This window comes from Bison bison, unplaced genomic scaffold, assembly GCF_000754665.1.
Source record: "Bison bison bison isolate TAMUID 2011002044 unplaced genomic scaffold, Bison_UMD1.0 scf7180017864519, whole genome shotgun sequence".
Classification (NCBI taxonomy): Eukaryota; Metazoa; Chordata; class Mammalia; order Artiodactyla; family Bovidae; genus Bison; species Bison bison.
The window spans coordinates 3,448,333-3,464,639 of NW_011495072.1; the positions used below are offsets into that span (position 1 = coordinate 3,448,333).

At 43.5% G+C, this 16,307-nt stretch overlaps 1 protein-coding gene across 1 annotated transcript in view; it reads right to left on the reverse strand.

The window, feature by feature from the left end:
- Positions 1 to 16,307, reverse strand: part of TTF2 (transcription termination factor, RNA polymerase II) — a 53,232-nt gene that overhangs the window by 31,211 nt on the left and 5,714 nt on the right. The window contains exons 4-8 of the mRNA XM_010830720.1: positions 6,901 to 6,967; positions 4,563 to 5,564; positions 4,134 to 4,248; positions 3,392 to 3,574; positions 1,514 to 1,641 (exon numbers count right to left, since the gene is read on the reverse strand). Coding sequence (XP_010829022.1) covers positions 1,514 to 1,641; positions 3,392 to 3,574; positions 4,134 to 4,248; positions 4,563 to 5,564; positions 6,901 to 6,967 — 1,495 coding nt within the window. The remainder of the gene's footprint in view (positions 1 to 1,513; positions 1,642 to 3,391; positions 3,575 to 4,133; positions 4,249 to 4,562; positions 5,565 to 6,900; positions 6,968 to 16,307) is intronic.

The window sequence follows — 16,307 nt, forward strand, 5'->3', positions numbered from 1 at the left end:
CAAGAACACTGGAGTGGGTTGCCATTTCCTTCTCCAAGGCATGAAAGTGAAAAGTGAAAGTGAGGTCACTCAGTTGTGTCCGACTCTTCACGACCCCATGGACTATAGCCTACCAGGCTCCTCCATCTATGGGATTTTCCAGGCAAGAGTACTGGAGTGGGTTGCCATTGCCTTCTCCTCTCTTATGCTATCCTAGTCTAAATTCCTCCACCAATGCTAGGCTCCATAGCAAGAGATTCTTTGTGCTAAGTTACACCACCTGCTGCTTCGAGCTCAGGGGCTGCTGTTACCTGATCATCACTTATTAATATCAATATCTTATCTTCCCTCCGACCACCACTCCCTCTCACTGGAGTGTTTGGTTTCTACCCTATCTAAAGGCTTGCAGTTTCTTTAAGGCACAAATAATACTGCTGACCTAGAAAAACTTTTCCTTTGTTTCAAATGCCTTTGTACTTTGCATACACTTCACAGTATGTGAAAATGCACATTTTCTGTCTTACAATGATTGTCTAATCATCTTACATTGATTGTACATGCATTTTCACTCCAACTAGTTCATTAAAAGCAGCAATTCCTCTGCATCCCTGTGGCGCCTATTGAAGCTCAATAAATGATAAATGCATCTGTTACTGCTACAGACATATAACATAATGATGTTAAAGAAAAAAAAAGTGTCTTTTATTTTAACTGCTAAACAGAAAAAAAGAAAACACCATAAGGGAAACCACTTGAGTGTGATTTGTAGAAAAGATATGTCAGAATAGCTCTCTGGGACGTCCCTGGTGACAAAGTGGAAAAGAACTCACTTGCCAACGCAGTGGACACAGTTTCCATCCCTGGTCCAGGAAGATTCCACGTGCCGTGGAGCAACTAACCCCAGCGCCACAACTCCTGAAGCCCACACCCTGGAGCCCATTCTCCACAACAAAAGAAGCCACCTCAATGAGAAGCCTGTGCACCTCAAGGAAGAGTAGCACACCCTTGCCGCATGCAGCCAGAGAAAGCTCATGTGCAGCAACAAAGACCCAGAGCAACCAAAACAGCTACTGCTGCTGCTGCTAAGTCGCTTCAGTCGTGTCTGACTCTGTGCGACCCCATAGACGGCAGCCCACCAGGCTCCTCCGTCCCTGGGATTCTCCCGGCAAGAATACTGGAGTGGGTTGCCATTTTCTTCTCCAATGCATGAAAGTGAAAAGTGAAAGTGAAGTCGCTCAGTCGTCTCTGACTCTTAGTGACCCCATGGACTGCAGCCTACCAGGCTCCTCCATCCATGGGATTTTCCAGGCAAGAGTACTGGAGTGGGATGCCATTGCCTTCTCCGAACCAAAACTAAAAACACATAAATAAAACTTTTAAATAGTACATTAAAAAAGAAACCAAAAAGGACTATTTAAAGAAAAACAACGAAGAATGGCACTCCGGTAGGCACTTTCCCAATGGTTGGGCCCCCTCCTCGTGGGCGCTAGGGCATTATCCAGGATACTCTGGCCTGCGGGCCTTCCCAGCTCACCTTCAGCCCAGCTGGATCCTCTGCCATGGCGGTCTCCCCAGGACAAGACTCAAGAGATCGATGCAGCTCATCAATGGCTTCACTTGTGATCTTCCACACTGCGTGAAGGCCATTCTGGCTCACAGCGCCTGCAGACAAATCAAGGTTGTGAGTATTACGTCCTGACCAGAGCTGCAAAAAGGCAATTCCTTATTTGCCAGATGATGGATCTGTAAGGGCTAAAAAGTCTTGCCTCCAGATTCTCCCAGCCGCTCCGGCTCCTTCAGCCTCATTCTCTGTATGTCTGTCTTTTAAAGTTCATATTAACAAGTGCTCTAATAAAGTCTAATAAAGGACAAAGTAATAGAAAGTATAATTAAAATATAAGATAATCTACAATATTTTTTTTTTTTCAGCTTTGAAGAGGTGGCAGAGAAAACAATACCATCAGAATTTTTGGAAAAAAAGACCCCTGGGGCTGGATTCCAAGAAGAAAAGCCAGCAATAGAAGAAAGCATGCTACAAGTTGTCAAACTTCAGAGAGAGAGAGAGCCCCAAATACGCACATCCCAAGATGCCTGCTCTGCACCAGGAATACTTCAGTGCTGGAGACCACTCATTCTGTTAATACACAGAGAACTTCTACTGAGGTTAGGTAATAAATACAAGCACCTTAGCTGGTTGCAAATTTAGGGATGAAGTGCCCAAATAAGAGATTTCTAAATGAATAAAAATTAATTATCCAAAAACAAAAAATTAATTATCCAATTAAAAGTGAAAATGTTTTTAAATGAAAATCTATTTTAATGGGATTCTTTCCTAAACATATTACATAACTTCTTACCTTAATAATCCACCTTAATTTCTCTAGGCAACTCCATCACCATGGTGATGACTGAATGATGCTGTCATGCAGCAGGTTTCTTCAGTCTGAAGCATAGCTTAAGCATGCCACTGGACTAAATATGTTTTCTTTTTTGTTTCAGTGGAAGTAGTTAATTCACAACACTGGGTTAGTTTTAAATGTACAGCAAAGTGACTCAGTTATATGTATTTTTTATATATATTCTTTTCCATGATAGGTTATTATAAGATATCCCAGTGCTATACAGTAGATTCTTGCTGCTTATCTATTTTACCTATATAAGTACATTTTCTCTGTGCCCTTTTAGAGGCATCCTTGTGTCACATGGCACCCTGTCTATCCCTTACCCTCTTCTGACTACTGCTTTTCAACTTTTCTCCCCTCCCTCCGGTTTTCTTTTTTCTCTCCTTTCCTTTCCACATCCTGAGCAGTTCTCAGGAGAAAACTGGCTTTTGCTTTTCTCATCACTGTCAGCCCACCCAAGTTCCTGTGTCCTGGTCAGTAAACCATACGATCATATTACATAGCTGAGGCTCTCGTGGGGATCCTTCTCCTGCAGCTGCTTCAGAATTCATTGCTGTCTGTAGAGTTCAGGATGGAAACGCTCATTTAAATAGGGTGGTGCTGCTCTCTGTGGGTTTATTGGTCATGGTCACATACTCCCCTACTCTGCCTCTGCGCACATGCACACACACACACACACACAGGACTACAAACATATCCCCTGGTTTGCCTTCCTCCTCACGATGTGAGTTTGAGTTTTCACTCACAAACATTTAGTAGATGACTCCCACATGCCGGCCACCAAGCTGGTTGATTAAGGGCCATGAACAAGGTCAATGAACAGGGCAGACACAGTCTCTGCTCTCAAGAAGATCTAAATTACACTGTGCAAAAACTCAGCTGCGCACCACCAGCTTTATTACCCACCACAGAATGGCTTCTCCCTTCTCAGGGACACAGAGGCAGCTATGAGGCCACACTTCACTTGTAGGTGTAGCTATTCCCCCCAGGGCCAGGCCCTCGGATCTCACCTCCACAGCACTGGCCAGACCCTCCGGCAGCTTCCTGGTGGGCAGCCTTCAGTCCTCGAGAACCCAGAGGCCAGAGATCCTGACCCTGCAGGGGTTTGGGAGGCACCAAGTGGGGAGGGTCAGTGGTCTCTTTGGTGAAGTTACTCTGCTGAGGTTCTTGAGTGTTACTCTTCTCCTTAGTGTCTGCTCAAAACACAGGGAAGAACAGATTACACTTCAGGAAAGTGAAGGAATTCTATGAGCGAGGTGAGGTCAAGAGGGTGGGATCACCATGAGCAGGGGAAGCCTTCCTAGAGAGTGTAGAATTTAAACCGCTTCTTAAACAATGGGAAAAGACTTGAGTCCACAGGAAATAGGAGGAAATTTTTATCAATCACAGATGCAACTTAAAAGGAAGCTCTGAAACAGACAACGAGATGGGCAGGTGAATGCATCAACCTATTCTTTCAATGTCAGGAATTGGTCCTCAGATTTTTTTTTTAATTTGTTTTAAGTATTTACTGAACTTATTCCATTGCTCCTCTTTTTAGGTTTTGGGTTTTTTGGGGGGTGTGGGGCCACGTGGCATCTGGGATCTCATCTCCCCTATCAGGGACTGAAGCTGCACCCCCTGCATTGGAAGGTGAAGTCCTAACCACTGGGCAGCGAAGGAAGTCCCCCAACCTCTTCTTCATCGAAAGGGCCCTTGAATATCTTGTGAAGTCCATGCAAACCCCGAGTTCAGGGGCAGAACCCCTTTTACCTTGCTCTGGGGAGAGGGCCAGGGCACTGAGCGCTTCCTCCAGCTCCTGAATTTGCTTGAACAACTTCTGACCCTTGTCTGGAAGAGCCTGGATGTTCACCGATGCCAGTGTGCTCTGGAAAACAGATCCTATAAAATGGGTCACTCGCTCCTCTCAAGGTGTCAGAGGTAGTTTCAGATTAAAGCAGCCCAGAAAGCTAAAACTGTGACATTAGTCTTTTAGCTGTATGTGTGAAAACCAGAGCCTTTCTTCTTTCTAAACCCAGCTGATTTACCAATCCTGAACATATAAGCACAGCAAAAGGCAGAAACTAAACATCCACCTGTGAGACCTTCCTTACATTGATATATCTCACTTGCTCGTGGCGTACCTTACCTGCCCACAGAAGCAATGCTCCGACCTTATAGACAAACACAGGTAGTAGTTACCTTCCTTTGTTTCAGTTGTGTTGTGAGGAACACACGTTGGGCTGCTGGGTCTGAAGGCTCTCCCTTCTTGGAAACACCCGAGGCAGAAGAAACTTTTCTTTGCACACTCTGACCAGGGAGTTCAAGGTTCTTCTTCTCCTGTGTGTCTGGAGGCAAGTCAAAGAGTAAGGGGCTCCTTGGCTTAGACGAAACAAAAACAACGTCATCGTCCTCACTGTCACCACTGCTTGTGCCAGCGTCTCGCCCCTCTCCTGCGGGATGCCCTGTGGCCAGTGGTGCAGGCTGAGCAGCTGGTTCCTTTGGAGCAGGCATGTCCCGGGTCTCCGACTGAGCCTGAAAATGGCCCTGGAGCAGACTCTTTTGGAGGGTCTGTGTGCTTGGGTCATTCCCTGTCTTTGTTTCTCTAGCCTCCCAGCTCTTAGGGTGCTCCTTGTTGAGGTGCTCCTCTTTCAGGGGCTGGCTTATTGAGCGTTGACTGTGAACAATTCGAGGCAAAGGCTTAGTTTCCTCTTCTGTCGGAGGTTCTGATTCTTTCTGGACAGAATGACTCTCACTATCTGACTTCACCTGAAATGCAGATGGTTCTCTGAGCACATTTCCAAGGACCTGTTTGGATTTTATCTCCAGAAGGTTTCTTTTGTGCATCCCTTCTATCTCCTTTGCTTCACACTGAAACTCTGTCTTCTCCCTTTGCTGCTTGTCTTGAACTGCAGATTGTTTTTTCTTTACTCCCAGGCCAGATGAGAGCTCCTTCTCCATCCAACACTTAGATTCTGGCTTCTGTTCCTTCTTTTGATCCAGGAGTGGATCTCCCTTTTCTCTTTGCTTCTTATCAGCTGTCTTTTCCTCATCTTCACCTTTGATGAACTGTTTCCAGACAGATGGTTCTTGATTCTTATCAAGTACCTTGAACGGGTTTCTCTGGTGGCTGGAAGGATAATGAGATGGCTCAGAGGCAAGCTGAGACTTACTGGCTCCAGAATGTTCTTTAGAATTAGGATCCTAAAAGACAAAGGAAATAATCTAATCTTAATATAAAATATGAATGCAACCTTCACACCTAGAAGGCCTTTCTTTAGAGGAAATGGAAACACAGTAAAAGCAGTCCAGTTTTTCTAAATGTTCCTGGGATCATTTCTTGCTCTAGAAAGGACTGCCAAACTCGTTTCTATTTTTTTAATTTCTTAACAGTACTTAAGTATTCATTTTTTAACAGTACTTTCAATGCTTGGTTCCTTCTCTGTCCATGATCACTGCTTTTATAGGTCTCAAGGAAAAGCAGTGTCCAGGTCAAACTTTTAATAATAGCAATAGCCACAATGTATATTTTTCATGAAAACGACTCTCTCAAGATGAACTTTTCCCCAAACCTAAACAGCTCTGATTTTGGCTTTAGGATGGTTTCACAGTGCAAATCTAGGGCCTTACGTCCAAGCTATCCCTCTACAAGTCTCAAGACCTCCCTCAGTCTAGTTCCTCATGTAGTAGACATCTGCAGGGTCTCTCCTAGTTCTTACATTCCAGAAGCTTATGAATTACACCCAGTTTATACAAACATCAACTAGATATCAGTCTATAAAAACATGTTGGGACTTCCCTGGTGGTCTGGTGGCTAAGCCTTCATGCTCCCAATGCAGGGGGTCTGGGTTCAATCTCTGGTCAGTGAACAGATCCCACACGTCATAACTAAAGATCCTATATGCTACAACTAAGATAAGAGTAGCCAAATAAATAAATATTAAAAAAAAAAAATCCTGTTAGTCAAGTAAATTTAAATTTTTTCCCTAAATAGGAGAATGCTAACTATAGAATGGGCTTCCCTGGTGGTTCAGATGGTAAAGAATCTGCCTGCAATGCAGGAGACCTGGGTTCGATCCCTGGGTGGGGAAGATCCCCTGGAGAAGGGAATGGATACCCACTCCAATATTCTTGCATGGAAAATTCCATGGACAGAGGAGCCTAGCAGGCTATAGTCCATGGGGTCGAAAAGAATCGGACACAACTGTGCAATTAACACTACTATTATTAACTATAGAATGAACAGATGTTTATGTATGACTGAGTCCCTTCGCTGTTCACCTACAACTACCACAACATTGTTTGTTAACTGGTCATATTCCAATATAAAATTAAAAGTAAAAAAAAAAAAAAAAGATCCATAGTCCTTTGAATTAAGAGTCCCAGCAGGGTCTACCTTGCTGAAAGAAGAGAACAGTCTTTCAGAGAAAGTACGATGAAGACCAATCAGTTTACAATGGACTTTAGGGTCTTTTCAGGTGATCCCACAGGTTAAACATCTTTACACAGTCAGATCTGAAAACAGGTGAATAATTCCTACCTGCCATGGGATATTTCCACACCACTGCTTCCCCTCAGCTTTACTTTTAACACATCGGAAGAACAACCTGATAAAGTATAAAACACAAATAATCAAGCTTGTGAAAATCCATTAAAATGAAAGATGAACTTGTTTTTAATTCAAGAAACCCTTTTATAATTATTTGATAACAGCTTTGAAAGGTCACTTGAAACCAATTACTCTTTTTTTTACTTTACAACATTGTATTGGTTTTGCCATACATCAACATGCATCCACCACAGGTGTACACGTGTTCCCCATCCTGAACCCCCCTCCCACCTCCTTCCCCATACCATCCCTCTGGGTCATCCCAGTGCACCAGCCCCAAGTGTTCTGTATCCTGCATTGAACCTGGACTGGCGATTTGTTTCTTATATGATATTATACATGTTTTAATGCAATTCTCCCAAATCATCCCCCCGCCTCTCCCACAGAGTCCAAAAGACTGTTCTATACATCAGTGTCTCTTTTGCTGTCTCGCATACAGGATTGTCATTACCATCTTTCTAAAGTCCATATATATGCGTTAGTATACTGTATTGGTGTTTTTCTTTCTGGCTTACTTCACTCTGTATAATAGGCTAAAGAGACACCTGTACCCCAATGTTCATCGCAGCACTGTTTATAATAGCCAGGACATGGAAGCAACCTAGATGTCCATCAGCAGATGAATGGATAAGAAAGCTGTGGTACATACACACAATGGAGTATTACTCAGCCATTAAAAAGAATACATTTGAATCAGTTCTAATGAGGTGGATGAACCTGGAAACCAATTACTCTTACATGTACTACATTTAAAAATTCTTTACTACATAGGATATTTACAAGACCTGAGAAGTGAAAGAATACAGATGTCATAGTAACCAGAGGGTATTCATAAATTTATTCTTTTAACTCTACAGAATGACTGACATGGGAACACTGATCCACAAGGGCTGCTAAAATCAGAAAAAAGGAGATAACCAGACATTATGTGTCCCTAATGAGAAGCCACAATACTTCCTATAAAGTAAAAAAAAAAAAAAAACACACACACACACAAACAAAAAACCAAGCCAAATCAAAACAAAGATTTCCCAGGTCATCCAATGGTTAAGACTGTGTACTTCCTCTGCAGGGGGCCTGGGCTCCATCCCTGGTCTGGGAACTAAGACCCCACAAAACCTATAGTGGCATGGCCAAGAAAAGAAAACTAAGACAAAAACGAACCTGAATCTGGTCAAACCCCTGGATCCAATTAACAATTTACAGGAAATGCAAACAGACGAACACATAAAACTAGACCAGGGGATGTAATCTGCAAACTCTTAACAGTGGGAAATGCTATAAGACAAACAACTTGATTTCTTCAACAAGTAAATCACAAGGGAGAAGAAAAAGACTGGGGGGACCTATTTAAGAGACTTAAAAAAATATATCAACTAACTGCAATCTATAAACCTTATTAGAATCCTGACTTAAGCAAACAAGCAAAACTACCAAAAATAAACTATTTATAATATTTATGAATCTTCTGGAAATCTGTACTCCAACTGGTTAAGAAAACAAAATAACAGTCCGGATTTTTTACAGCTACACACTGAAATATTTACAGAAGAAATGACATTATGTGGAATCTGGCTCCAAACACGGAGGAGCTGGTGGGTAGGGTGCAAGGATACAGATGCGACAAGGTGTGCCGTGAGTGTGCCTGCTGGGGCTCACCTGCAGGAGTTCTATCCTGTCTACTTTTGTATATGTTTCCAATCTTTCATTAAAAAAAAAAAAGACTGACTACAGGCCTGCATCCCAGGGCAAGGCAGTCCCTGCTCACACGAACACTACCTATATTCCAGCTATGCAAAAATGGCTGTGCTGTCCGAGCGCAAACTAAGCCACACACTCTCCATCCTACTGGACTTTGCACGTGTACCACTCTCCATCCAAAGAGTGTCCTCCTTATCCCTATTTGCCCACCATTACCCCATCGCCAGCTGTCAGTCCCACAGGTCCCTCCACACCCAGTTCAAGACATACCACCTTTGCATGCTCTCTGCCCTGTTCACTGTACTGCTTCTGGATTTTTGTTGTATATAGTTGTATTATGCTTAAATCTGCCTGTCAGCAACTAGAAGGCGGTAACTCTCTCTTTATTCCTAAGCCTCGCTGTTTGTACTTAATAGTTAAGTATTGTTGAATTAAACAGAACCAACTGAATTCTTCCTTACCCCAAATAACTCCTCAAAAACATTTAATCAGTTAAACAAGAGCCTTTGACATACGTATTCCATTTAACTGTTTAAATAGGTAAAATGCTCAATCCTCCATCTGTTCAGTTCACATCCCTCCCAAGTAACCATTTCTCTTAGTTTTCGGCTTGCCTTTCCAGAGATGGCTTTAATGAATATTCAGGTCAATGTATTTTCTTTATTTCTTCCTTATTTACTCAACTGGGTAGCATAGTATGCTGTGCTGTGCTTAGTCACTCAGTTGTGTCCGACTCTTTGAGACCCCATGGGCTGTAGCCCGCCAGGCTCCTCTGTTCTTGGGGATTCGCCTGAGAAATCCCAGGGACAGAGGAGCCTGGGGGGGGCTACAATCCACGGTCGTAGAGTCGAATACAACTTAGCGACTAAATAACAAATATAACACAAATCACAACAGTCTGAGTCCTAACTCAAAATGAATCCTGAGCAGATCACAAGCCCTCAATGCCATTACTTCACTTGGATGTAAAAGCAAAAATACCAAGCTCCAAATGGGCAAGTGTTTTATAAGAGTGAGAAAGAAGACATGGACTTTCCTAGTGGTGCAGATGATAAGAATCCACCTGCCAAGGCCGGGACATGGGTTTGATCGCTGGTCCGGAAGGTTCCACATGGCACAGAGCAATCAGGCCTGTGCACCACAACCACTGAGCCTGCATGCTCTAGGGCCCACAAGCCACAACTACTGAGCCTGCATCCTGCAACCACTGACATCTGTGCACCTCGATTCTGTGCTCCACAACAAAAGAAGACCCCACACTGAGAAGCCCACACACAGCCTCAGAAAGTAGCCCCCACTCTCCACAGCTAGAGAAAGCCCATGCAGACAACAAAGGATCCAATGCAACCAAAAAAAAAAACAAATAAAATTATTTTTAAAAAAGAAGAAAGAACCAGCTCCTATCATACAAACTCATAATTTTCTCATTCAAGTTCACAATAAAAAACCTGTGTTGGTATCTTTAATTTGTTCTTACTGCAATAAGAAAATTTAGTTCTGAAAATTTCTGAAATGCCTTGATTGCAAAAAACTCAAAGGCTACTATTATGGGAGTACTGCTGCTGCTGCTGCTAAGTCGCTTCAGTCGTGTCCGACTCTGTGCGACCCCAGAGACAGCAGCCCACCAGGCTCCCCTGTCCCTGGGATTCTCCAGGCAAGAACACTGGAGTGGGTTGCCATTTCCTTCTCCAAATACATAAAAGTGAAAAGTGAAAGGGAAGTCGCTCAGTCGTGTTCGACTCCTAGCGACCCCATGGACTGCAGCCTACCAGGCTCCTCTGCCCATGGGATTTTCCAGGCAAGAGTACTGAAGTGGGTTGCCATTGCCTTCTCCGATTAGGGAATACTACTACTTATGAAAACAAGTCAAGAACAAATTCTTGCTGTTGAAAGTGTATCAAGTACCTGAAACCTTAACTGAAAGAATATTTTATAAATAGCATGTATTTTAAAGCCCAAACTTCATAGACTTTCAGAGAAGGGCAAGATTTGGAGAAAGAGGGAAGTAAACAACACACAATGAGCATCAATTATGTGCTAGGCACGCTGCAAAAAATGTTTCTGCTTGCATTTTTATTAAAAACAATCTAGATGAGCTTCTCTGTTTTTAGGATAAAAGTTCGTCAAGTTTATTAAATTGTAAATCAATAGAGAAAGCGGTGGAAATACCTTGTCATAGAGAAAGCAAACACTGAGTCCACTATGAAAAAGAGCATAATTTCTACAGTATATTCACTAATTATTTTCCAAGGCATAGGTTATGAACAAGAAAAATGAAGAAACCAGACAGGTGTCATTCAAGGCCAAGTTCAAGTCTCAATTCCTCCACTTTCTCAGTAAGCTTCATCAGCCTTAATCTCTTACTGTTGGTTTTACAGTCAGAGAAACATCTGGCATTCGGACACATACAATTTAGCACTCTAACATGCAGATCAGACTGCTCACCAACTTTTCTGTGTCTAACTCTTAGCCCAATCGTGTCTTAGGGCCCTTAGAAATACAGATTCACTTCTCCACATGGAGCAATGGAAAAACATAAAGCTGGATTTCTACCTCACCTTTTACACAAAAATTCAAGATGGAACAAAAATGTCTAGAATAAAACTGTAAATGTTCTAGGGGAAAAAAAAACGGAGATGAATATTTTGGCAATCCTAAAGTAAAAAGGGAATGACAAAATCCTGTGGCTGAGAGATAAAGGATTTAGTAATTTGACTACATGGAAGTATTAAATGTTCATACAGTAAAAATACCATAGGCAAAATTGCAAGACCAAAGGCAACCTGGGGAAAGAACTGCTGCACACATTATAAAGGGTTAATATCCCCTCCAAGGGCTTCCCAGGTGTCCCAGTGAGCCTGCCAAGGCAGGAGATGCTGGTTCAATCCCTGGGTCAGGAAGATCCCCTGGAGAAGGAAAGGGCAACCCACTCCAGTATTCTTGCCTGGAAAATCCCACGGACAGAAGAGTGGGGCGGGGCTACAGCCCCTGGGGCCACAAACAGTCGGACACAACTGAGTGAGTGAGCACACACACATAATAACGTTTCCGTACAAGGATCGCTTCTGTGGTACAGCCAGTGCATGATACTCCACAGTACCTAGTCACAGCACCGGCTTTGTTGAGTGGGATCTTTATGGGTTGCTGGAGCCCGAGGTCCTTCTGCATGTGTCTGCCTCAAGTCCCAGTGCCTCTCTGTCATCAGCCTAGCTAATAATCATTGGGTTAGATAATCTGCAGCCCAATTTTACCCAGTAATCAACCGACCACAAAAGGGGTGTCCTAGATGTGCGCAGATTCATATGCTATTAAAAATGAAGCATTTTGGGGACCTCTCTGGTGGTACAGTGGGTAGGAATCTGCCTACCAATGCAGGGGTCGTGGGTTCCATCCCTGGTCTGGGAAAATCCCACATGCCTTGAAGCAACCAAGCAGGTGAGCCACAACTACTGAGCCTATTTGCTACAACTACTGAAGCCCGCGTGCCTAGAGCCTTTGCTCGACAACGTGAGAAGTCATTGCAATGAGAAGCCTGGACACTGCAACGAAGAGTAGCCCCTGCTCTCCACAACTAGAGAAAGCCCCTGCACAGCAATGAAGACCCAGTGAAGCCAAAAAAAAAAAAAAAAAACCTCTTAAAAAAAAGCAAAAACATAAAAGTATTTTGAACATCCCAGTACAACCAGTTATTTAAAGAACTAAAACCTGTTTTACCAATCTATAGACGAAGAATATTACCATCTGTTTGGATCCTTGAGAATAAAAAAAAGAGAGAGTGAAGAGAGGAGAGAACAGGAACTCAGGAGCTTGACGACCATATCCAACATCTGTATATCAACATGTGCCACATCATTCATGTCAAGGCAGGAGCTCTTCTCTCTGGTTTTACTGAGCAACAATTATAGTTTTCTTTAATGCCCAACAACAGGGTCATGGCTGAAGGGCCGGTCAAATGCTGATGAGTGGTACCATCTGGTGTTTAGTAAGAGAACTACACAAAAAAGTAGCTTCATGCCAAGGTAGGAAAAATGGGCACCTTAGTGCTACTTTGGTTTACACCTCCCCTCCACTAACCTGCTACACCTGTCTTCTAGCTAGGTTAACCATTAAATGTAACAGTACTAATTCAAGGATATAAAGTCCTTTAAGTTCTTGAAAAGAAAACCCAATTCTGGGGAAGAAAAGCTTGTGCTACCTGATTTCTTTCTCCAGAGTGCAGGGATTCTGGCTAAATGCTTTACTGTCTACTAAGGAAGTCACCATCCATAGATACATTACCTATTTCTTTTTTAAATTTTCAGCCTATACCACCTATCAGGGTATACCTATTGGATTTTTTGCTGTTCGTTTTTTGTTTTTTTGCTTTGTTGTTAATTTGTTGTGTGCTGTAGAACTGTTTTTTATTTGTGCTAAAACAATCTTTTGAAAGCTCTAGAAAGTACCTCTTAATAAGTGTTCTAGACTTGAGCTAAAAGAAATGCATTCAAGCATTCTTTTACTATTTTTAAAATAATGAGCACCTCAGCCTCGTCTACCTTGTGTGAAGAGTGATAGAGACAAGTTTTCAAGATTCTATCCTCAGCCTAGACCTCTCTTTGGAGCTGCCCACTCACTTTTCCAGCCTGCTTCATGTGTACATAAGACACAATGAGTCCAAAGCTGTATGTGTCAGCCATCCTCTACTGACGTCAACTTTCCTTCCTTGTTTTGCAGCTGAAACTCCAGTACTTTGGCCACCTCATGCGAAGAGTTGACTCATTGGAAAAGACTCTGATGCTGGGAGGGACTGGGGGCAGGAGGAGAAGGGGAGGAAAGAGGATGAGATGGCTGGATGGCATCACTGACTCAATGGACGTGAGTCTGAGTGAACTCTGGGAGTTGGTGATGGACAGAGAGGCCTGGCATGCTGCGATTCATGGGGTCACAAAGAGTCGGACATGACTGAGCGACTGAACTGAACTGAAACTCATCCAACCAGGAAACCATTTCCTGAGCACTGACCATGTGCTAAACACCAAACGAAGTGATCACAGACATGACTGCACTGACCCTCACAGCCCAGGGAATCCAGTGCTACCATGACCGCTATCCCAGCTGAGTAAATGGAGGAAAGAACATGCTTAACCACCGGGAAACATGTTGTATCAATTCTCTTTCAGCAAGTGTTCTCCAGTCTGTGTGTGTGTGTGTTAATCGCTGAGTCGTGTCTGACTCTTCTCCACCCCATGGACTGTGGCCTGCCAGACTCTTTTGTCCATGGAATTCTCCAGGCAAGAATACTGGAATGGGTAGCCATTCCTTTCTCCAGGAGATCTTCCTAATCCAGGGATCAAACCCAGGTCTCCTGCACTGTAAGCAGATTCTTTACCATCTGATCCACTGGCCTAAGCACACCCAACTCTACTGCCAGGGCTTCAGTCCAAGTTCATCTTTCACTTAGAGAAAGTGGGTGTGCCTGGAGTTGGTCAGATCTAGGCTCAAATCCCAGGGGCCTCCCTGGTGGCTCTGTGGCAAAGAATCTGCCTGCCAATGCAGGAGACGTAGGTTCAATCCCTGGGTTGGGAAGGTCCCCTAGAGAAGGAACTAGAAACCCACTCCAGTGTTCTCCCCTGGGAATTCCCATAGACAGGGAAGCCTGGTGGGCTACATTCCATGGGGTCACAAAACAATCAGACACAACTTAGCACCTAAATAACAACAACTGCTACTGCTAAGTCACTTCAGTCGTGTCCGACTCTGTGCGACCCCATAGACGGTAGCCCACCAGGCTCCCCCGTCCCTGGGATTCTCCAGGCAAGAACACCGGAGTGGGTTGCCATTTCCTTCTCCAGTGCATGAAAGTGAAAAGTGAAAGTGAAGTCGCTCAGTCGTGTCCGACTCTTAGCGACCCCATGGACTGCAGCCTACCAGGCTCCTCCATCCATGGGATTTTCCAGGCAAGAGTACTGGAGTGGAGTGCCATTGCCTTCTCCAATAACAACAACAAGGCTCAAATCCCAGCCATGCCACATTATAATGCTGGGACCTCAAATTCCTTTTCTGACCTCTCTAAATGTTTCCTCATCTGTCTATAAAACAGGGATACTGAAACCTATCACAGTAGATTCTATGAAGAGGTCATGAACATGCCATGTAGTAGGCACTCTATAGCCCCAAATAGTTCAGTGGGCTCCTTGCCTCCACTGCCATCACTTCCTAATCTAACTTCCATAGTTCTTCTTTTGATGCAAATTGAATAAAAAATTCTTTAGCATCTTCCTACCACATAGAACAGTATTTCTGTATGATCCAGGGCCCCCAGTAGTATGTAAAGGAGATTGTTTTAAATTCAGGCACTAAAGGCTTACTGGCTCCACTGTACTAGCAGGAAACAACAGAAAAGTGAAATTTTTAAAAATTCCACTTATAAAGACCTCTCTGGTGGCCCAGTGGATAAGAATCCGCCTGCCAATGCAGGGGACACAGTTTGGATCCCTGGTTCAGGAAGATCGCATATGTGCGGAGCAACTAAGCTGGTGAGCCCCAACTACTGGGCCAGTGCTCTAGAGCCCACAAGCTGCAACTACTTAGCCCGCATGCTACAACTGCTGAAGCCTGAGAGCCTAGAGCCTGTGCTCTGCAACAAGTGAAGCCGCAGCAATGAGAAGCCCGCACACTGCAACCAAGAGTGGCCCTCACTCACCAAAACCAGAGAAAGCCTGTGCAAAGCAACAAAGACCCAGCACAGCCAAAAATAAGTAAATAAATGATTTTTTTAAAAATTCCATTCATAATAAGAGTGTCACACATTGCTGAAGCCTGGCTTGGAGAATTTTGAGCATTACTTTACTAGCATGTGAGATGAGTGCAATTGTGCGGTAGTTTGAGCATTCTTTGGCATTGCCTTTCTTTGGGATTGGAATGAAACCTGACCTTTTCCAGTCCTGTGGCCACTGCTGAGTTTTCCAGATTTGCTGGCATATTGACTGCAGCACTTTCACAGCATCATCTTTCAGGATTTGAAATAGCTCAACTGGAATTCCATCACCTCCACTAGCTTTGTTCATAGTGATGCTTTCTAAGGCCCACTTGACTTCACATTCCAGGATGTCTGGCTCTAGGTCAGTGATCACACCATCATGATTATCTGGGTCATGAAGATCTTTTTTGTACAGTTCTTCTGTGTATTCCTGCCACCTCTTCTTAATATCTTCTGCTTCTGTTATGTCCATACCATTTCTGTCCTTTATCGAGCCCATCTTTGCATGAAATGTTCCCTTGGTATCTCTAATTTTCTTGAAGAGACCTCTAGTCTTTCCCATTCTGTTGTTTTCCTCTATTTCTTTGCATTGATCGCCGAGGAAGGCTTTCTTATCTCTTCTTACTATTCTTTGGAACTCTGCATTCAGATGCTTATATCTTTCCTTTTCTCCTTTGCTTTTCGCTTCTCTTCTTTTCACAGATATTTGTAAGGCCTCCTCAGACAGCCATTTTGCTTTTTTGCATTTCTTTTCCATGGGGATGGTTTTAATCCCTGTCTCCTGTACAATGTCACGAACCTCCACCCATAGTTCATCAGGCACTCTATCTATCAGATCTAGTCCCTTAAATCTATTTCTCACTTCCACTGTATAATCATAAGGGAGGAGGATATTCAA